Genomic DNA, 20,349 nt, shown 5'->3' with positions numbered 1-20,349 from the left:
GCAGTGATTACAAATCTCTACTTACTGTCCATCTGCAGAAAATCCTCAGGATAAATGTCTTAATTAAACTGTAGATGTAATAATAAATGGGCCAGATACAAAAGGTGCCAAACTCCAAAATCTAGAAGTAACCCTCAAGATCTCCTCCAAACTGAGAAAATCACCAGGCAGTTTGTTTCTCAGGGTCTGTTAAGTGGCCTCTAAAGCCACTCTGTGCTGCCCCAGCTGGACCCAAATCCTGCACCCTTACCTCTTCAGTGTCACCTTTACATTCTTACAAATTTACAGGAGACAGATGTCAAGGTTCTTGAATTACAGCAGAGACTGAGCCACAATGTAAAAGAGGTCTGCAAAGGTTTGCTGAGCACCCACAGGACTGTACCAGTTACAGGAAATGATTTAACAGACAGTATTCTTTACAGGAGTCTCATGGGACACCACAGAGATCCCTGTCCAATGGGTTAAACTTATGTTCTCAATGAAAAGCAAATATTAAACCACAGGTTTTGTAATTCAGTCTCCTACAGGTCTGTCAGTGGTCTGTTAAAGTCTTCGACCTGCTTCTGAAAAAATATCAAAACCCCAAGTGTCAGATTTCCTCAGCAACCAAGACCACAGTTTTACCCTAATGTAAGAAAATAGAGATGGTTCAAGTCTAGTAATTTCAAGGGTATGGTTAAAGAGCATTGAACTTGATTTGCCTGTGAATTAGTAATACATGCACAAAAATAAACATGTATAAAGGTTTGTTACTTACCACTCAGTTGATTTTAGTTAGTTCACAAGCTGTTTCTCAGCTCCTGAAATCCAAATGCCTTGATAAATAAAAACTCCAAAACCAGGATTAACTCAGACTTTTAGCAAGGTTGTATGCAAAGTTCATGAACTGCTTCTTTCTTCCTCTACAGCAGGTCCTGAAGAAAAAGAGAAACTGAGCTGTTCTTCACAGCCCAAAAAAATCCTTAATGTTGTGAAAAAAAAGTCATTCAGCTCAAAACAAGATTAATCCAGTGCCTTATTTTCTCCACAAGGTCCAGATGTCAACATTTACACAAATCACCCAAACTGCATTTGCATTTGAATAGATCATCCAAAGTGTGAAGCTAGGATGTGACTCTGCAGCAGCTCCTGAGTGACAGGAATTATTAGCAGCAACGTGCAGAGAGATTTCAGTTCTTTCTTTATTGCACAAGATTTCATGAAGATTTTTTGGGCAAACTCGTTCTAATTAATTTTGCTTTGAGGTGACAAACTGGGAATATGTCAAGACTTTTGATTCTACTAAAATCATTCAAAAGATTGTTTGCATATTATGTGCAAAGTCCACTGAAGGTTTTTATATCCGCTGGGGGAAGTGGGTGTAATCTGATAACTAGGAATTTCTTTTGGTTTCCAGAAAGAACTCAGGATTTTAACCCTGTGAAATTACAAATTTACCGGATTGTCCCCAGGTGTAAAGTTCTACAAATAAATCATCATACTGTGTAGCTGTCACATCCCGGGTTGGATTACAAAAAACTCCAAACCTATCCAATATGCCACTGACAGCAGCTGGAGGAGCAGGTCTCTGTCCATAAAGATGCTCCTGGGGACAGGACTTGTCCACCCGGAGCCGATCCGGCTGTCAAAACCTCGAGTAAACCCTGATTCAGGACTGGCAGGCAGTACCGGTTGCTGAGGCAGACATCTGGTGTTTCAGCTGGTTTCTCCTCACACCGCCGCTCTGACCGTGTGTCGCACTAAAGCTTCTTCGTTCAGCTCCTGTTCTGTCCCTTCCTCCCCTCCGTCGGCTGCTTTTCCCTTTCTCTTTCTTTCCTGCGTTTGTGTTTGTCCTCAGGGGGAACTGAGGCGGCTCCTCCGGCGTCCCTCCTCTCAAACTGAAGAGAGTCACCCCTCTCTCCTCCCCTTCAACCTCTTCTCATCCCTCTTTTCTATTTCCATGCTACTGTACCTCTCTCACTCCTTCCCCCGCCTCTTTTTACCACCCTTCCCCTCTTTTTACCCCGTTTCCACAGCAGCATGTCTCCGCTGAGGTTCAGTCCCCACTCAGAGCTTCACTGAGCCTGCCAAATTAAAAGCTCTCCCCCTTTTTATCTCACTTTCCGTTTCTTCCTTCTCTGCTTGCTTCCTTCCACCTCTCCCCCCTCACTCCTTGCCACACATGGCAACCACTCCAATAAAAACAGCCCAGAGACCCAAGGCAAGTTGGTAATTGCCTCTTTGTAAAAATGCCAATAAAGTTCTGCAAACATAAAGAAAGGGCACCCACTGTGGAGGCTGTTCAGTGTGGAGCATGATGTCTTCAGGGGTAAACAGTTTTGAGGAGTTTATTTTTAATATTAACAGTATGTGTCATGTTCTCTTGTGTAGGAGCACACTGCAGACTGATAATTACTGTGATTAATACAATAATTAAAGCTGCATTTATAGATTTGTGACCAGTAGGGGGCAGAACGGTTCAATAATAAGCTGACAGACACACCTCTTGCAAATTATCAACTCATCTGAAGAGAAACTGGAACTTCAGGTTTTTGTTCAGAAGTAAGAAACTCTTCTTAAAATCCCTCTGACGTTTGAAACAACAGAAATAACTTTTAAAAATCGAGGGCAAGAAATTTATTTCAGCATAAGCGTTATATAAACATATTTGTTTTGTTTTGTCTGTAATCTTACAGAGTACAGCATGCTGCGTGAATAACGTCTTTTGGATTGGCTTTGTTGTGCCCATCAACGCTTGGACATTTTTCAAAAAAATGCATGTTGCATTTAGGTGCTGGTAAAAAAAAAATTAGAGATCCCCTCTGTTTTGTGTTCGTGTACTTCAAATATAACATAGAAAATATTTTTAAAACTATCTAATATTATATTATCTTTGAGCAAGAAATAATGAATATTATGGAAGTGGATGAAACCAAATTAAAATAATGTGGAGTACACATTCACATGTCATGAGTGCTGGATTTTCATGAAAATAAGTTATATAATCATAAAGATTTAAAATCAGGAAGTTTTAAACTCATGATACCAAGTGATTAGTACTGAATACTAATTTTTCTTGGATAAAACAAAGTAAACTCCATGAAGTTTGAGTTAAATAAACAGGGGCTGCACTGAACACAATGTCAACTCTAAATGAAGCTGTTTGTGGAAATGTGTTTTTGTAGTTCCACATCCAGCAGGTACTATGTGATATTTTCTTTCATGTGTTGTGTACACGTGTTTTTGTTCTTGACCAACTCTCCGTGCCTTCAGCTTGAAACAGTAAATACCCCATGATATGTAATAATTATTTAAAAAGGGTAGAAATACAGGATCAAAAGCAAATGGTTGTTTGTTTTTATGTTTGTGTAAGATGACCAACCCAAACAGCGTAACTATATCAGTTCTTGGCCTTGGTAAATGTGTCTCTGACAGAAAATCCACCATGCTGCCTGCATCAATATTTATAATCCAATAATATCAGATACATTATTGTGAAATGTACCATTCTGCAGAATGGCTACTTTAACTTTGAGTACTTCAAGTAGATTTTGTACTTTTACTTCAATATCAATTTGAATGCAGGACTTTTACTTGTAACAGAGTGTTTTACACTGTGTTATTTCTGCTGTTACTTTACTCAGGCAGCTGCTGTCACAAGGATTCAGGTAACAGAAAGTTAACAATGTGGTGGTGACAGAGTTAACTTAATGAACTTGCTCCAGTGGTTTAGTCAATAACTGGATAAATTCAGTCCAATCTCTGCAATAGGAAGAATTCACATCACAGACCTTCCACCCACGTCTAACAGCCTTGTTCAGTGAATAAACCTACAAGGGAAATTCAGGACCCACTTCAATGTGACCTGATGAATTCCCCAGAATTCCTCATGAACCTTGATTTCATTAAAACTGAGGGTTGTTTTACAGGCTCTTCAACAAATTTTGTTACTACAATAAATTCAACCACAAATCTATAAGCACAGTAGAGGAAAAACCAATTCAGTCCAAGCTTTAATTTTCAATGGAAAGTTTTTTTCGCACAAGGAGAAAAAGAATTAATTCATGATCTTCTGAATGCAGCTCAACTGGTCTGTCTGTAATAAGCAAAGCAAACAAGGCGGGAGAACCAATGTTTCCATCTGGTCGAGTACCTGTGATGGTGGACCTTGGATTCATTATTTTGTGTTCAGCAACAGCAGACAACTGCTGTGTATGTTGCAAATCTTGTGTGTATGAGAAAAGGATGTGGAAAGCTTCTGTCACAAAGTTGCAGGTATCATATTCCTTGTATGAGCGCATTCATTATTGTTTGTATTATGGTCCTGAACTCTGGTGAATATAATTAGGAAAATGAAATTCAACAAAAAAAACATAGTCACATAAAATAGTCATTTATTCAAATATGAGATTTTTATGGCCTTTCTCCAGTTACAAATCCCAAGATTACAAAACCAGTTATATAAAGAGCCTAGATCACATGATCTTAAACTCTACATACATTATTCAACCTCAAACACATTGCACATACTAAGTAATATGCACTTATATCCGGAAGCTTAAAGAAGATCATACATGTGCAATTCAAACTGGATCTCAAGGATGTGACCCAACAAGGAGGCTACGATACACAAAGAACATTACAGTAGTGTGATCCAAACAACACATGTAAGTTAAGGTGGATGTTAAAAGAAAAAAAAAGAAAAGGTCATGAAGCTCTAGAGCTAAGTGGTTCATGGGATGTTCAATGTAGACAAAACATGTATGAGAGGCTTCAATGTAGAAACCTGAATGTTGACTGAGACAGAAAACCTGCAGTGATACAGCAACTGAAGCAGACTGAAACTGTTCAAGACATGTCCAGCAGCACAATTTCCAGTCAACTTTCTAGAACAAACTAGCAGCTGAGACCCAACCAGATGGCCTCTCTGAATATTCAAACTCTCTGAGCAGAGTGTCTTTTGTCCCTATAATTGCCAATTAAACCACCTGGCATGCAGCGAGCTCGTCTCCACGGTGCTTTGGCAGTCCATCACAGAGCAGTGTTCTTGTTAACATTATCCACTCATCTGAGCCACTGAGTTACAGCCAACCACTTATCACAAACTCCTTGTTAAGAGCAGCCAATTATCTGGGGTCAAACATTAGGGGAGGCTGCTTATCTCACAGGTACGTTAATTATGCCTAAGACACACAGTCAAAAGTTGCTGTCTTAGCATTTGTCTTAGAGCTTTTCACCTTCAAGTCTCCTGAAGCTGTTTAAGATGAATTTGTTTGCAGGAGAGAAAAAAAAAGTATGAGCTCTTCAAGTTACTTTAGCCAGGTGGGAATTAGTCCTTGGAGTACACGCATGCATTTGCACACACATACTTAACCTCAGGCAGCTGCCCTTGAAACACTGCCTGAATGCATCAGAGTGGATTTATGCAGAGCCCAGATACTGGTAAATAATGCTTGTCAGGTCAGGCTTTTAAAATCACAGCAGTCAGAGCACTGTGTTGCAGCACCTCCTAGGGGCTTGTTGTGTTACCATGCTCCATACTACATCATATACAGTGGGTACGGAAAGTATTCAGACCCCTTTAAATTTTTCACTCTTTGTGTCATTGCAGCCATTTGCCAAAATCAAAAAAGTTCATTTTATTTCTCATTAATATACACTCAGCACCCCATCTTGACAGAAAAAAACAGAAATGTAGAAATTTTTGCAAATTTATTAAAATAGAAAAACTGAAATATCACATGGTCATAAGTATTCAGACCCTTTGCAGTGACACTCATATTTAACTCACATGCTGTCCATTTCTTCTGATCCTCCTTGAGATGGTTCTGCTCCTTCATTGGAGTCCAGCTGTGTTTAATTAAACTGATTGGATTGATTAGGAAAGGCACACACCTGTCTATATAAGACCTTACAGCTCACAGTGCATGTCAGAGCAAATGAGAATCATGAGGTCGAAGGAACTGCCCAAGGAGCTCAGAGACAGAATTGTGGCAAGGCACAGATCTGGCCAAGGTTACAAAAGAATTTCTGCAGCACTCAAGGTTCCTAAGAGCACAGTGGCCTCCATAATCCTCAAATGGAAAAAGTTTGGGACGACCAGAACTCTTCCTAGACCTGGCCGTCCAGCCAAACTGAGCAATCGTGGGAGAAGAGCCTTGGTGAGAGAGGTAAAGAAGAACCCAAAGATCACTGTGGCTGAGCTCCAGAGATGCAGTAGGGAGATGGGAGAAAGTTCCACAAAGTCAACTATCACTGCAGCCCTCCACCAGTCGGGGCTTTATGGCAGAGGGGCCCGACGGAAGCTTCTCCTCAGTGCAAGACACATGAAAGCCTGCATAGAGTTTGCCAAAAAACACAGGAAGGACTCCCAGACCATGAGAAATAAGATTCTCTGGTCTGATGAGACCAAGATTGAACTTTTTGGCGTTAATTCTAAGCGGTATGTGTGAAGAAAACCAGGCACTGCTCATCACCTGCCCAATACAATCCCTACAGTGAAACATGGTGGTGGGAGCATCATGTTGTGGGGGTGTTTTTCAGCTGCAGGGACAGGACGACTGGTTGCAATTGAAGGAAAGATGAATGCGGCCAAGTACAGAGATATCCTGGAAGAAAACCTCTTCCAGAGTGCTCAGGACCTCAGACTGGGCCGAAGGTTCACCTTTCAACAGGACAATGACCCTAAGCACACAGCTAAAATAACAAAGGAGTGGCTTCGGAACAACTCTGTGACCGTTCTTGACTGGCCCAGCCAGAGTCCTGACCTAAACCCAATTGAGCATCTCTGGAGAGACCTGAAAATGGCTGTCCACCAACGTTCACCATCCAACCTGACAGAACTGGAGAGGATCTGCAAGGAAGAATGGCAGAGGATCCCCAAATCCAGGTGTGAAAAACTTGTGGCATCATTCCCAAGAAGACTCATGGCTGTACTAGCTCAAAAGGGTGCTTCTACTCAATACTGAGCACAGGGTCTGAATACTTATGACCATGTGATATTTCAGTTTTTCTTTTTTAATAAATTTGCAAAAATTTCTACATTTCTGTTTTTTTCTGTCAAGATGGGGTGCTGAGTGTACATTAATGAGAAATAACATGAACTTTTTTGATTTTGGCAAATGGCTGCAATGACACAAAGAGTGAAAAATTTAAAGGGGTCTGAATACTTTCCGTACCCACTGTAAGTCATAGTAAAAAGGAAAAAAACAAAAGGTAAAAAATAAAATACAATAACAAAAATAGAAATGAAATAAATTCACATCTTTAAAACACACGAAATAATACAGAAAATACTTTACAGTGTAGACATATACATATTTCGGCTACAGACAAGGTATCGACAGATAGTAATTTAGAAAATGGCACTGGCTACCACAGACTCCAAACAGCATCATCCGGCAGATGTTGAAGGACCTCAGCCGTCTCAGGATAAAGTGTCTGCTCTGGCCCTTCCTGTAAAGGTAGTCTGTAATCTGTTTTTGGCCTAGTCCAGTCCAAGTACACCACTAAGTATTTGTATTCCTCCACAACATCCACACTGACTCTTGGAAATGTTCCTGTAGCCATGTCTCAAAAAAAGCACATAAAATTAATGCTCCATTCCCAATATTCCTGCTGGGTCAGCTTGTCCATTTTATTCACCAGGGATCTCATATTTCCTAAAATAACAGAAGGGGTACAGGGCTTATGCTTTCTCCTTCTTGCTCTGTGTGGATGGGGCATCTTAAACCAATTTCCTCCTCATTCTATTCAAATACAGGCATTTGTCCAGTGTTCAGTAAAAATGGATTTCACCTGAACATTCATACACAAAATGAAGGACTACACAGCACAACGTAACAATGTCTACACAGATAAACGAGAAGCACCACCTGCAGGGATTTCTTCTGCTTCCCTGCTGTCTGCTGAGATAAAGCATGGGGTCAGTATCAGTTCACGTGTAACAGGAATTTACAAGTTGCAGTTACACGTCATCTTCTCTGGCCAAATACAAATTTCAGCAAAGAAAAAAAAAGTAAAATGTAAAACAGCAATAATTACGCAATTTACTACCTTTTTGTTTGATTTCCTAATGAGAACCAGTATTTATTAACATATTTCATTTACAGTCAGCTTTTCATAAAACTCTGTTCCAACCTTACACATCACAAAATCTGAAAAAAAAAAAAAAAGTTAAAACATACTAAGCATTCAGATCAGAATGCTAATCACGAAAACTAAGTCCAGAGTCATTTAATTTTTGATCACAAACATTTTTTTCTATTTGCTGGAGGCTGTTTTTACATTCAGGCTCATCTTGGTGAAGCAATGTTTGAGTGGTTTAAGATTTACACAAACTATACTAGCAGTCGTCCTCTCCAATGAGTTGCAGTAACGATGAGGACGAGTAGATCAGTAGCTGTCCTGCCTGTCTGACCAAGGAGGTGAGGCAGCACAGCATCAGTCTGACAAGAAGAAACAAAGACATAGTAGACATAGACATAGTAACTGATAAAATATTTATGAATGCTTAAACATGCATCTCTAGGTCCAACATTTCAGCCGTCAACTGTTATTTAGAGTGATCTATTAGCAGAAATGGGATATAGTATTCATCAATATGTTGTCAGTGTGTAATCAACAGAAGATACCAGCTGTTCCATTTTCTTAATCTCAGAATAAGCCTTTTAAATCCACATCGGGAGCAGGTCTCATTTCACAGAGGCAGCCATGTTGCACTGCCATGTCTCTAGAGTAGCCCCGAATGGACAAACCAAACTGTAGCTACACGGGTAATCATGTTTCGTTTTAAAAGGGATAGATGCTAAATCTTTCAGTTTACACACTGCACCACAAACAGTTCAAATTTCAATCTGCACCAATAATCAGCCCTAGGCCTCAACCTGTCCCTTAATTTGTGTCCCACCTTATTTATTACAGCATTATATGCTTTCAAAAACTAAGAATGTAGACTTGTTGAGTCATTATCAGAGAAATCTGAACATACAGTTAATTAAATGCACATTTTCATCTGCAGAAGATGAATGTCTGATATAGTTCCAGAACAGAAACTGAGATTTTGGTGAGTCTGTTTTGTCAGTTCAGACTTTTGCCTAGGTAGAGGTTGACTCACTTAAGGATGTGTTTCATCTTGGTGCATTTGAAGTCGTAGGAGAGTTTATACATCTCATACAGAGAAGCCTCAATGCCAAAGCTGCACAGAAAATCTTTAGGGTGCAGTTTGTACAGATCAAATGCCAGTTTAGCAATAATACTCCTGGTTGGCTGACAGCAGTTGGGGAAGACCTGAAACACACAACAAAACCTGGATGTGATCAGTGGTGACAGAAGTACTAAGAGTATTTGCTGCAGTAAACGTGTAACTAAAACAGTGAAACAAGTAAAAAGCCCTCATTCAAAATGTTACACAAGTGCAAGGGTATCAGCATAATGTACAGTGGGTACGGAAAGTATTCAGACCCCTTTAAATTTTTCACTCTTTGTGTCATTGCAGCCATTTGCCAAAATCAAAAAGTTCATGTTATTTCTCATTAATGTACACTCAGCACCCCATCTTGACAGAAAAAAACAGAAATGTAGAAATTTTTGCAAATTTATTAAAAAAGAAACACTGAAATATCACATGGTCATAAGTATTCAGACCCTGTGCTCAGTATTGAGTAGAAGCACCTTTTGGAGCTAGTACAGCCATGAGTCTTCTTGGGAATGATGCAACAAGTTTTTCACACCTGGATTTGGGGATCCTCTGCCATTCTTCCTTGCAGATCCTCTCCAGTTCTGTCAGGTTGGATGGTGAACGTTGGTGGACAGCCATTTTCAGGTCTCTCCAGAGATGCTCAATTGGGTTTAGGTCAGGGCTCTGGCTGGGCCAGTCAAGAACGGTCACAGAGTTGTTCCGAAGCCACTCCTTTGTTATTTTAGCTGTGTGCTTAGGGTCACTGTCCTGTTGAAAGGTGAACCTTCGGCCCAGTCTGAGGTCCTGAGCACTCTGGAAGAGGTTTTCTTCCAGGATATCTCTGTACTTGGCCGCATTCATCTTTCCTTCAATTGCAACCAGTCGTCCTGTCCCTGCAGCTGAAAAACACCCCCACAACATGATGCTCCCACCACCATGTTTCACTGTAGGGATTGTATTGGGCAGGTGATGAGCAGTGCCTGGTTTTCTCCACACATACTGCTTAGAATTAACGCCAAAAAGTTCAATCTTGGTCTCATCAGACCAGAGAATCTTATTTCTCATAGTCTGGGAGTCCTTCATGTGTTTTTTGGCAAACTCTATGCAGGCTTTCATGTGTCTTGCACTGAGGAGATGCTTCCGTCGGGCCCCTCTGCCATAAAGCCCCGACTGGTGGAGGGCTGCAGTGATAGTTGACTTTGTGGAACTTTCTCCCATCTCCCTACTGCATCTCTGGAGCTCAGCCACAGTGATCTTTGGGTTCTTCTTTACCTCTCTCACCAAGGCTCTTCTCCCACGATTGCTCAGTTTGGCTGGACGGCCAGGTCTAGGAAGAGTTCTGGTCGTCCCAAACTTTTTCCATTTGAGGATTATGGAGGCCACTGTGCTCTTAGGAACCTTGAGTGCTGCAGAAATTCTTTTGTAACCTTGGCCAGATCTGTGCCTTGCCACAATTCTGTCTCTGAGCTCCTTGGGCAGTTCCTTCGACCTCATGATTCTCATTTGCTCTGACATGCACTGTGAGCTGTAAGGTCTTATATAGACAGGTGTGTGCCTTTCCTAATCAAGTCCAATCAGTTTAATTAAACACAGCTGGACTCCAATGAAGGAGCAGAACCATCTCAAGGAGGATCAGAAGAAATGGACAGCATGTGAGTTAAATATGAGTGTGACTGCAAAGGGTCTGAATACTTATGACCATGTGATATTTCAGTTTTTCTTTTTTAATAAATTTGCAAAAATGTCTACATTTCTGTTTTTTTCTGTCAAGATGGGGTGCTGAGTGTACATTAATGAGAAATAAAATGAACTTTTTTGATTTTGGCAAATGGCTGCAATGACACAAAGAGTGAAACATTTAAAGGGGTCTGAATACTTTCCGTACCCACTGTATATGATATTATTGGTTTATAATTATTTAGTGTGTTGGAGTACAACTAAATGCTGATACTGGCTCTCTCTGAGACCACATTAGTTTGCTCCTCCAATACAATGCAAAAGTTTTTAGCACTTTAGACATTTCTCTGCCATCACAGGCAAAGAGTGCTCACAGCATATATTTGAGTTTGCTGTACATAAAGTTAGGTGATTAAACTCCTTGGCTATTTTTTTAAAGCACCCTCACTTTGGTATAAAACTTGCAGAATACTGTAGTGTAATTCTTCTGGGTACAGAAGAAGTACTCAGATCCTTCACTAAAATAAAAGTAAAAATACAGCAGCATTCAAATTTAAATAAAAGTGCAAAAGTATCAGCATCAAAATGTACTTGAAGCATCAAAACTAAAAGTACACCTTCTGCGGAACGGCACATTTTACATGAATGTATCTGATATTATTGGATTATAAATACTGATGCATTATTGTGTTCATCACTTTAATGTTGGAGCTGGTAAAGGTGGAGCTAATGTTAACTACCTTATATACTTCTAATTTGAAGTACTTTCCATACTTCTGAGTAGCTAATAACTACCTTATATACTTCTAATGTGAAGTACTTTCCATACTGCATAGTAGCTAATAACTACCTTATATACTTCTAATTTGAAGTACTTTCCATACTGCTGAGTAGCTAATAACTACCTTATATACTTCTAATGTGAAGTACTTTCCATACTGCATAGTAGCTAATAACTACCTTATATACTTCTAATTTGGGTATCTTGGGAATTTCTCACCAGGGATCAATAACGTTTGATTAGACTGGATTTTGTTTGATTCATCCAATTCTGAAAAGGAGCTAAAATTATCAGATAAACATAATGCAAGAAAAAAATACAAGATTTGTCTCTGTAATATGGTGTTCAAGTATGAAGTAGACTACCTTGGTTATTAATTCTCTTTAAAGTGATCATTTAAAAATATATCCAGCTAGGTAAAGCACTCATTGAAGCACATGTGGTTTTCATTCAGGGTTAAAAAGATGCCACACAATCTTTTCCACTGTCACCTGGGAGGACCAAAGACACACAGGTGGCAGCAATTTGTTGACTTTTCCTCTGCTATTAATACAACATCGTTTTAGTCAATGGGCTACCAAATCATTTAAAAAATGTATTTAACTATAGACGAGTTTATAACTTGTGTGACAGGCCCTTTCTTTAAGTTAACATGACAAAACCTAAAGATATAGTTACTGAATTCAGAAAGAACCCATCAGTGACTAGTCTGCTCTATTATTAAGTATCTTTGCACAAATACAGAAAACTCAGGGCTTTTTAGATTAACGGGACAAAAGATTTTAAAGTTTTAATTTTAATGATTTGGAAACCTGATCCTCTGAGTCAAATATATAAACTGACCAATTGGTAACTTTATAAACTTTATAAAACACAGTCTATCCACAAAGCACAGACTATTCCTGATCCTAACAAATGATCAGTGAATATCAGCTTTGACATCTGAGGCTGCCCAACCTGAAAACTAAGCGATCACAACAGTCCTCCATCTCCACTGCTGTTAAAAACCTTAACTACTACTTATGCACCTGTTCATGTATTTTTAAAATATGTACTTCCCTCTGGATTAATCGATGGTGAAATTGCTCCCAAACTGTTTCATGGTGTCGTATGTGTCTACTTGTACACCATTGTTTGCTTCCTTAAATATACTCCCACTAATCTGACTGATAAAGAATTTACAGTTTAGTGGATACACACCTTTTCCAGTCCAGTTTTTTAATGTAGCACCTGTGACATACCGAACTATGTTTGCACACCCATTTATTTAATTTTAATTTCCACCTTTTCAGTCACATTCCCCTGCTGACGCAACAAGTAAATTTCTCTGTTGCTGTTTCATTTTAGAAATGTACACAAAAAAAATCTGCTCAGCTGCAGTAATAAATGCAATCCTAACCATTTATTTCCAATCACATTTTCTTAGTTAACTCACCTTCTTCTTTGTCCACATCTCTCCTCTGTGCAGCACCATCAAGGCCGTATTGTTGGGCAGAGACTGGAAGAACTCCTCAGAGTCCACCACAGTCCCATCCTCCTCCAAGACCAGAGTCAGTAAGCAGCAGGACAACACGAACATCCTCGCAGCCTGAGACACAAACGCATGAACAAAACGCATGAAGAAATTAAATCGGACCATTCCTTAAATATGAATGTAAGTGCGACAATATCCTTCTTTCGTCACCTGCGCTAGTAGCTCTTCCAGAGAGGAGGCCATCAGATCCTGGCGCATCCTCCGGTTGTGGGTGCAGACATTAAAACAGCGATGTTGAACACGAGGCATGATGTGCTGAGAGATAGTGGCAAAGGCTGCTGATACAGACCTAACAAGTTAATAAAAGATTTGATTACTATATTTTTCATTCAGCTGCAGAACTAAATAATATCTCCTCATTACAAATATTGTGTATGCTTCTGAAGCATGATATTATTTTGCTGTTCCATTAAAAACACACCAATGAGCCTTACTGATGCAAAGAATATGCCCCATATTTACAATGAACACATACTGCTGTCTATTCATATAGTATACAGTATGTAGTCTATATAAACATCCCACTTAGACCAAATGTGGACTAATGTACAGTAGGAACCACAGCCACAGACTCCGCAGGAGTCACGTTTTTAAACCAGTCCATTGTTAGTTTGGGTCTGTGTCATTTGAGGGACCTTCTCGCAATACATCTACTGTAAAACTGTTTGTCATGTTTTATATACAGTACTTATTCTGTTGATATCCAAACCTTAGCTGCACCTCAATGTACAATTATGTTTAGATTATCCACCTCACTTGCACTAACATTTTTATTATGGCTGTTTAAAAAAAAAATATATATATATATATATATATATATATATATATGGAAGTGTCTGACAAAGTGTCTCAAACATTTATTTTTGTAACAATGTAAAATAAACTAATTTGTTTTTTCATTGCTAAAAATGCAGTAAAGCCAAAAAATATATTTTCTTGTGCAGGTAAAACTGACCTGTCCAGGGTGGACCCCTGCCTTTCACCTGAGAGAGAGCTGGGATAGACTTCCAGCAGATCCCCGTGACCCTGGCTTTCAGGAAAAAGCGGGTATAGAAGATGGATGGATGTGCAGGTAAAACTTTCCAAGACTAAAGCAATGGAGTTTTTTTCCCCAAAGATTTCATACCTGTTGTCAAGATTTTCATGGAGCCCTGTGTCCATCCCCAATTTATTTGAATTATTTGCAGCTGTGAGAGGATCTTCCACTTACTCTGTGCATTGAAATCAAGCACATTCTGTGTATATATCAGCACCAAGCAGCCTAGTTTTACATTCGTGGTATTGCTATTGCTATTTAAGGAGCGTGGACTGCTTTATTGGACTTTTGCTTTTATAAAGGATCTAAATAATTACGCGGAGCCCATTCACCTGGGCATACAGGTGGGCTAGTCAATCCGGGAAATCACAATAACACTGGAGGTGCGACAATGCCGCTTTTTACTGATATATAACCAGGAATTAACCAAGGTTTTTTTTTTTTCTTCACCCACCTCATCAGAGTCTCCGGCAGCAGAGTTTTGGCGTACTTCACTCCGGTCCCCGTGACCAGTGGCACCATTGTGAGGTCAATCAATCGATCACTTATTTTATAAGCAGAAATACTAACAACAACAACAACAAAGCAGCAACATAAAAACTACATTTAAAGGCTTTCTTAACACCGGCGGCCTGTGAGAACCAACAGGATCAGGCGGACTTCACCATTAGACATACTAGGAAATCACCTGTCCCCTACAAATGGACTATTCCACCACGGCTGCATGTCTGACCTTTAACCTATGGAAGCATTATGAGAAAGTTACACAGGATAAATCTACAGAATCCGATTTACACAGAAGGAATTTGACCTCAGCCCAGTGGCTTTCAGTGCATGTCACAGCAACAAGAGTACATATGTGAAAAAGACGAAAAGAATTAAATGAAATACAGGTAGAAGTAATAAAAGTAGAAATAGTGATAGTAAGTGTAGATTGAAGATGCAGTTATTACATTTAACATATTACTATGTTAATGTGTGTGTTTATGTAGTTAATAATTATTAATAATTCAACCTGTTTAAACCTGTTACAGACTCTGTTTTCATTATGGATATTTCTATCTCTAAGATTCACCATGGCAATGGAGAAGAAGACGCGTTCTGCATATTTTTCCTCAGAGGAACTGGGAACTCGTATGCAGAACATGAGCATATATTTTTGGTTTTTTAAAAAGCAATACCAATGCCGCAGCAAAAGATCTTGAGCTGGCGTGGTAGAAAACTATTGACCGCGTCAATGTGTTTGTTTTTTTTTTTTCATTTCAACGTTTTTAATTTTTTTTTAATACCTCTCGTGTTCCAACATTAATGTGCTCCACTGAGCATGTTCAATGTCCATGCAGGTGCAACCCTACAGGTGCCGAACGAACGTGGCAGCAAATTAAAATGAAATATAAAAACCTCCTTCAAACAGATATTATTTTTTATTGATTTATTTATCTTTACATATGATAAATATGTAATGTATCAGCAATGCTGAATGTGGGAATGAAGAGGAGTAGCCATCCATCTACGTCCACATCCAATGCCCAACTAGCCACTGTAAGATTGTGTCTCCTGTTTGTACATCATTCCTTTTGTGTTCTTCTAGTTCCCAGTGAAACAACTGGACAAATTATACTTGAAACACAAGTTAACAGTGGGTAAGGTGATATGGAGCTACTGATATATGATGGTTTTAACAACATAAAATGACCATTTATTGCATCTGTACTTACAGGAAATAAAGAAGACTTGATACATATATGTTCTCTTTATTTTATTATGCAAAATGAGTAAAATAAATTGTGTACCTAATTGTTCTGCCATCTGGCATATCTTGAGGATAGTCAAGATGAACTGTTTCACTTCCTGTTGGTGCAGGGATATTGCTCTCTTTGCATTGTGGCTATGTTGTGGAGAACCACACACGACACACAGTAATGTCACAGGTCTTGTCTGGTGTGACCCTGAGCCTGTGAAGGCACTGCAACTGGGCATTTGACTATGCCTTTGGGCAGTTCAATTCTGGCCCATGTCCTGCTGTGGGCTGAATTGAAACTGTGCTGTGGGCCAGTGTCATGATACCCCTTTTGGGACTTCCTGCCGGGGACCCTTATTATGAAAAGACTTCCCTTTTGTTCCCTGCTCTGGTCCCTGGCAGCTTCAAACCAGTTTACCAAATTGACCACCTGTGTTTAATCACCTTTGTTGTTGTTTCCTTATATATACTTCCCTGTGTCTTTTGTCTGGGCTGAAGCATTAGATAGCATAAGCCTTGTTATTGCGTGTTGCAAGTGTTTTGCATGTTTACCATTTCATTTGGTGACTTTCAGTTTTCCCGTTTTATTTGGCTTGGTGTTTTTTTTCCCCCCCTGCCCTGGTGATCCCCAGGAGGAAGAATAAAGTTCTTTGGTTCTGTATTTGGGTCCTACCGCCTCCCCTTCTCTCCAGCACCCGCACCGACACTTGACAGCCAGGTGCAGGATCAGGATAAGGTGTTAAAAGATGTAGCTGGCAGGGGTATCCTCTGTCACCCAGTAGGTAACCATCAAACTGACCTATAAAAAAGAGACCATGCAGTGTAACATTTTAATATACATATAGAGATGCATGGATAACAGAACATAGAGAGGTGTATGTTAGCCACTGATTTGCCTGTGATGAGTACTTAGTGCACACTCATGAAAAATGTGTGAGTGTGCACAGATCCAGGCCACTTTGTTTCCAGGTTTGTTATCACATGTGATGCATCACATATCACCTTAAGCACACAGAACAAAAAATCTGCATTAGCTGTGATGGAATTATCTTTCATAATGAATACCAAAGGCCTCTATTTACCTGTGCATTAATGCTGTGGAAGGACTTCCTATTGACATAAAGGAATATGAACACAATATGGATATGAGTCCCATCTATGCAGCCGATCACACCTGGAAACCCTAAAATATACAACTGATTTGTGCATAAAGTGTCAAAGGTACAGGCTGAACGTGCCAACTGTTGCTTGTAATGATACCTGCAATTTTGTAGAATTCCTCTTTGATAAGACTCATGGGTCTGTGATTGGGGAAGACCACAAAACTGTCCAGCAGACGTTTGAGCACAAAGGTCACATTTCTTACTAGGTGACACACAGTTGCTTTTGAAATGTGTTCTGCATCACCGATGTTATAAAAGAAAAGGCCCACTTGCAAAAACACGATGAGCTACTGAAACTATTTGCTCTGCCTTTGAAGGATGTCCACAAGAAGTCATATGGGACATGTAAGGGCTGAGGATATCATGAAGACAATGAAGCGAACTGGCAGAAAATGGTATCGCTAATAAAGATATTCTCCAGGAAAAGAAAAGACGTCCAGACGGGGTTTGATTACCCTCTTGAATTCTGCGAAGCAAAAGGGCACGTCATGTCTCCAGCCTCTTCTTCAGTCTGAATGCCAATTGGCTCAGAAACAAATCAGGGTTTATAAAAACTGCCAGCGAGCAGGTTTGGTTCACGGAGTAAGTTACCGCAGTAACTGGCTCAGAGTCAATCTGAACCCGCTTTGTGAAACAGGCCCATTATGTCATAGCCTAAAAGTCTGTGACTTTCATAAAGGCAGATGTCTTTGTATGCTCTCTGTAAGGTTTAACGAATGATATATTGGTGGAGAAATGTGTGGAAAAATCTATTTTTCCTATATAAATATACTGTTTCATGAAGGTGTGACTTTAAGTTTTATTTTACTTTTATTCTGGCAGAGAAACGTCAGACCTTGATATCTGAGCAAAATATGTGGTCAGGCATTTCACGTATCTCCCAGTCAATTTAAAGGCAGAACTACATAAAAGGTGCAGTGTGCAATATTCAAAGGGCTTTGTCAACAGGAGCAAAATATCATGTTTACATTTTCACACCCACATGACATCTGTTGTGTTTTTTGGCTCAGAGTGAACTTTTTATATAGGGAGCTAGTCCCATGTTGCACCGCCATGTTTCTACAGCACAATAGCCCAGAACAGACAAACCGAACATTGACTGTATAGAGGGAATTTCAGATTTTCACATTAAAGTAGCAGTTTGACTTTACTGATGCTATTATTGTTCCTATGCAGTACTACATTACTCAATATTGTTGCTTACATTTTGCCTGCAATAACTCAGGTCACAGACAAGCCAAAGGACAGGAGTGTTTCATACAATGAACATACACATACATATACAACTCAAATAATAAATGCAACAATACAAAATAATTTAACCAAAATACATAAAAGGCATATGTTTGTCACGTCTCTCCCAAGGACAGTGTCAACAGCTAAAATGTCATGAAATGGGATAAATGAGAAAGAAAAGAACTTAAACAATTATAGTATCATGCTAGAAAAAAACTGAGAACAGTAAAGGGAATCCGAATACTTACTGACTATATATATATATATATATATATATATATATATATATTATATATATAGATGTATATATGTATACAGAGATAGATGTATGGATATACAGTGGGTACGGAAAGTATTCAGACCCCTTTAAATTTTTCACTCTTTGTGTCATTGCAGCCATTTGCCAAAATCAAAAAAGTTCATGTTATTTCTCATTAATGTACACTCAGCACCCCATCTTGACAGGAAAAAACAGAAATGTAGAAATTTTTGCAAATTTATTAAAATAGAAAAACTGAAATATCACATGGTCATAAGTATTCAGACCCTTTGCAGTGACACTCATATTTAACTCACATGCTGTCCATTTCTTCTGATCCTCCTTGAGATGGTTCTGCTCCTTCATTGGAGTCCAGCTGTGTTTAATTAAACTGATTGGACTTGATTAGGAAAGGCACACACCTGTCTATATAAGACCTTACAGCTCACAGTGCATGTCAGAGCAAATGAGAATCATGAGGTCGAAGGAACTGCCCAAGGAGCTCAGAGACAGAATTGTGGCAAGGCACAGATCTGGCCAAGGTTACAAAAGAATTTCTGCAGCACTCAAGGTTCCTAAGAGCACAGTGGCCTCCATAATCCTCAAATGGAAAAAGTTTGGGACGACCAGAACTCTTCCTAGACCTGGCCGTCCAGCCAAACTGAGCAATCGTGGGAGAAGAGTCTTGGTGAGAGAGGTAAAGAAGAACCCAAAGATCACTGTGGCTGAGCTCCAGAGATGCAGTAGGGAGATGGGAGAAAGTTCCACAAAGTCAACTATCACTGCAGCCCTCCACCAGTCGGGGCTTTATGGCAGAGGGGCCCGACGGAAGTACAAGACACGTGAAAGCCCGCATAGAGTTTGCCAAAAAACACAGGAAGGACTCCTAGACTAAGAGAAATAAGATTCTCTGGTCTGATGAGACCAAGATTGAACTTTTTGGCGTTAATTCTAAGCGGTATGTGTGGAGAAAACCAGGCACTGCTCATCACCTGCCCAATACAATCCCTACAGTGAAACATGGTGGTGGGAGCATCATGTTGTGGGGGTGTTTTTCAGCTGCAGGGACAGGACGACTGGTTGCAATTGAAGGAAAGATGAATGTGGCCAAGTACAGACATATCCTGGAAGAAAACCTCTTCCAGGAGTGCTCAGGACCTCAGACTGGGCCGAAGGTTCACCTTTCAACAGGACAGTGACCCTAAGCACACAGCTAAAATAACAAAGGAGTGGCTTCGGAACAACTCTGTGACCGTTCTTGACTGGCCCAGCCAGAGCCCTGACCTAAACCCAATTGAGCATCTCTGGAGAGACCTGAAAATGGCTCTCCACCAATGTTCACCACCCATCTGACAGAACTGGAGAGGATCTGCAAGGAAGAATGGCAGAGGATCCCCAAATCCAGGTGTGAAAAACTTGTTGCATCATTCCCAAGAAGACTCATGGCTGTACTAGCTCCAAAGGGTGCTTCTACTCAATACTGAGCACAGGGTCTGAATACTTATGACCATGTGATATTTCAGTTTTTCTTTTTTAATAAATTTGCAAAAATTTCTACATTTCTGTTTTTTTCTGTCAAGATGGGGTGCTGAGTGTACATTAATGAGAAATAAAATGAACTTTTTTGATTTTGGCAAATGGCTGCAATGACACAAAGACTGAAAACTTTAAAGGGGTCTGAATACTTTCCGTACCCACTGTATATAGATAGAAACATGAACAAGCTGAACATATTAGTACAATGCTGCAGATTTATCTCATTAGG

The 20,349-nt window shown here is 39.7% G+C and overlaps 2 protein-coding genes across 4 annotated transcripts in view; both read right to left on the bottom strand.

The window, feature by feature from the left end:
* The window catches only part of dipk1c (divergent protein kinase domain 1C), a 66,200-nt gene extending 64,219 nt beyond the window's left edge, over positions 1-1,981 (bottom strand). The window contains exons 1-2 of one of the 3 annotated variants that reach the window (XM_026329516.1): positions 1,669-1,981; positions 758-941 (exon numbers count right to left, since the gene is read on the bottom strand). The gene's annotated coding sequence lies outside the window, so the exon portion shown is untranslated. Of the gene's footprint in view, positions 1-757 lie in introns of all 3 variants that reach the window. The other 2 variants (XM_026329517.1, XM_026329515.1) reach the window with 2 other exon arrangements.
* A 6,342-nt stretch (positions 1,982-8,323) lies between these two features.
* cidea (cell death inducing DFFA like effector a) lies at positions 8,324-14,737 on the bottom strand. Its single transcript, XM_026329483.1, has 5 exons — positions 14,640-14,737; positions 13,300-13,438; positions 13,051-13,203; positions 9,095-9,267; positions 8,324-8,426 (listed from the first exon to the last, which is right to left on the bottom strand). The coding sequence occupies exons 1-5, from the start codon at positions 14,705-14,707 to the stop codon at positions 8,324-8,326; spliced, it is 636 nt and encodes a 211-aa protein (XP_026185268.1). The 5' UTR covers positions 14,708-14,737.
* Between the last annotated feature and the right edge of the window lie 5,612 nt (positions 14,738-20,349).

Source organism: Mastacembelus armatus, unplaced genomic scaffold (genome assembly GCF_900324485.2).
Source record: "Mastacembelus armatus unplaced genomic scaffold, fMasArm1.2, whole genome shotgun sequence".
In the NCBI taxonomy this organism is placed as follows: domain Eukaryota; kingdom Metazoa; phylum Chordata; class Actinopteri; order Synbranchiformes; family Mastacembelidae; genus Mastacembelus; species Mastacembelus armatus.
Note: the sequence above shows the minus strand (reverse complement) of the source record. Positions and strands in the feature narration are given on the sequence as shown.

Excerpts from the sequence above, each read along its gene's own strand:
- cidea (XM_026329483.1), bottom strand. The coding sequence starts at position 14,707 with ATGGTGCCACTGGTCACGGGGACCGGAGTGAAGTACGCCAAAACTCTG. Across the intron at positions 13,204-13,299 it reads TGGAAGAGCTACTAGCGCAG|GCTGCGAGGATGTTCGTGTT; the intron begins GTGACGAAAGAA and ends TTTGTGTCTCAG. Across the intron at positions 8,427-9,094 it reads AAGATGAAACACATCCTTAA|ACTGATGCTGTGCTGCCTCA; the intron begins GTGAGTCAACCT and ends TCTTCTTGTCAG.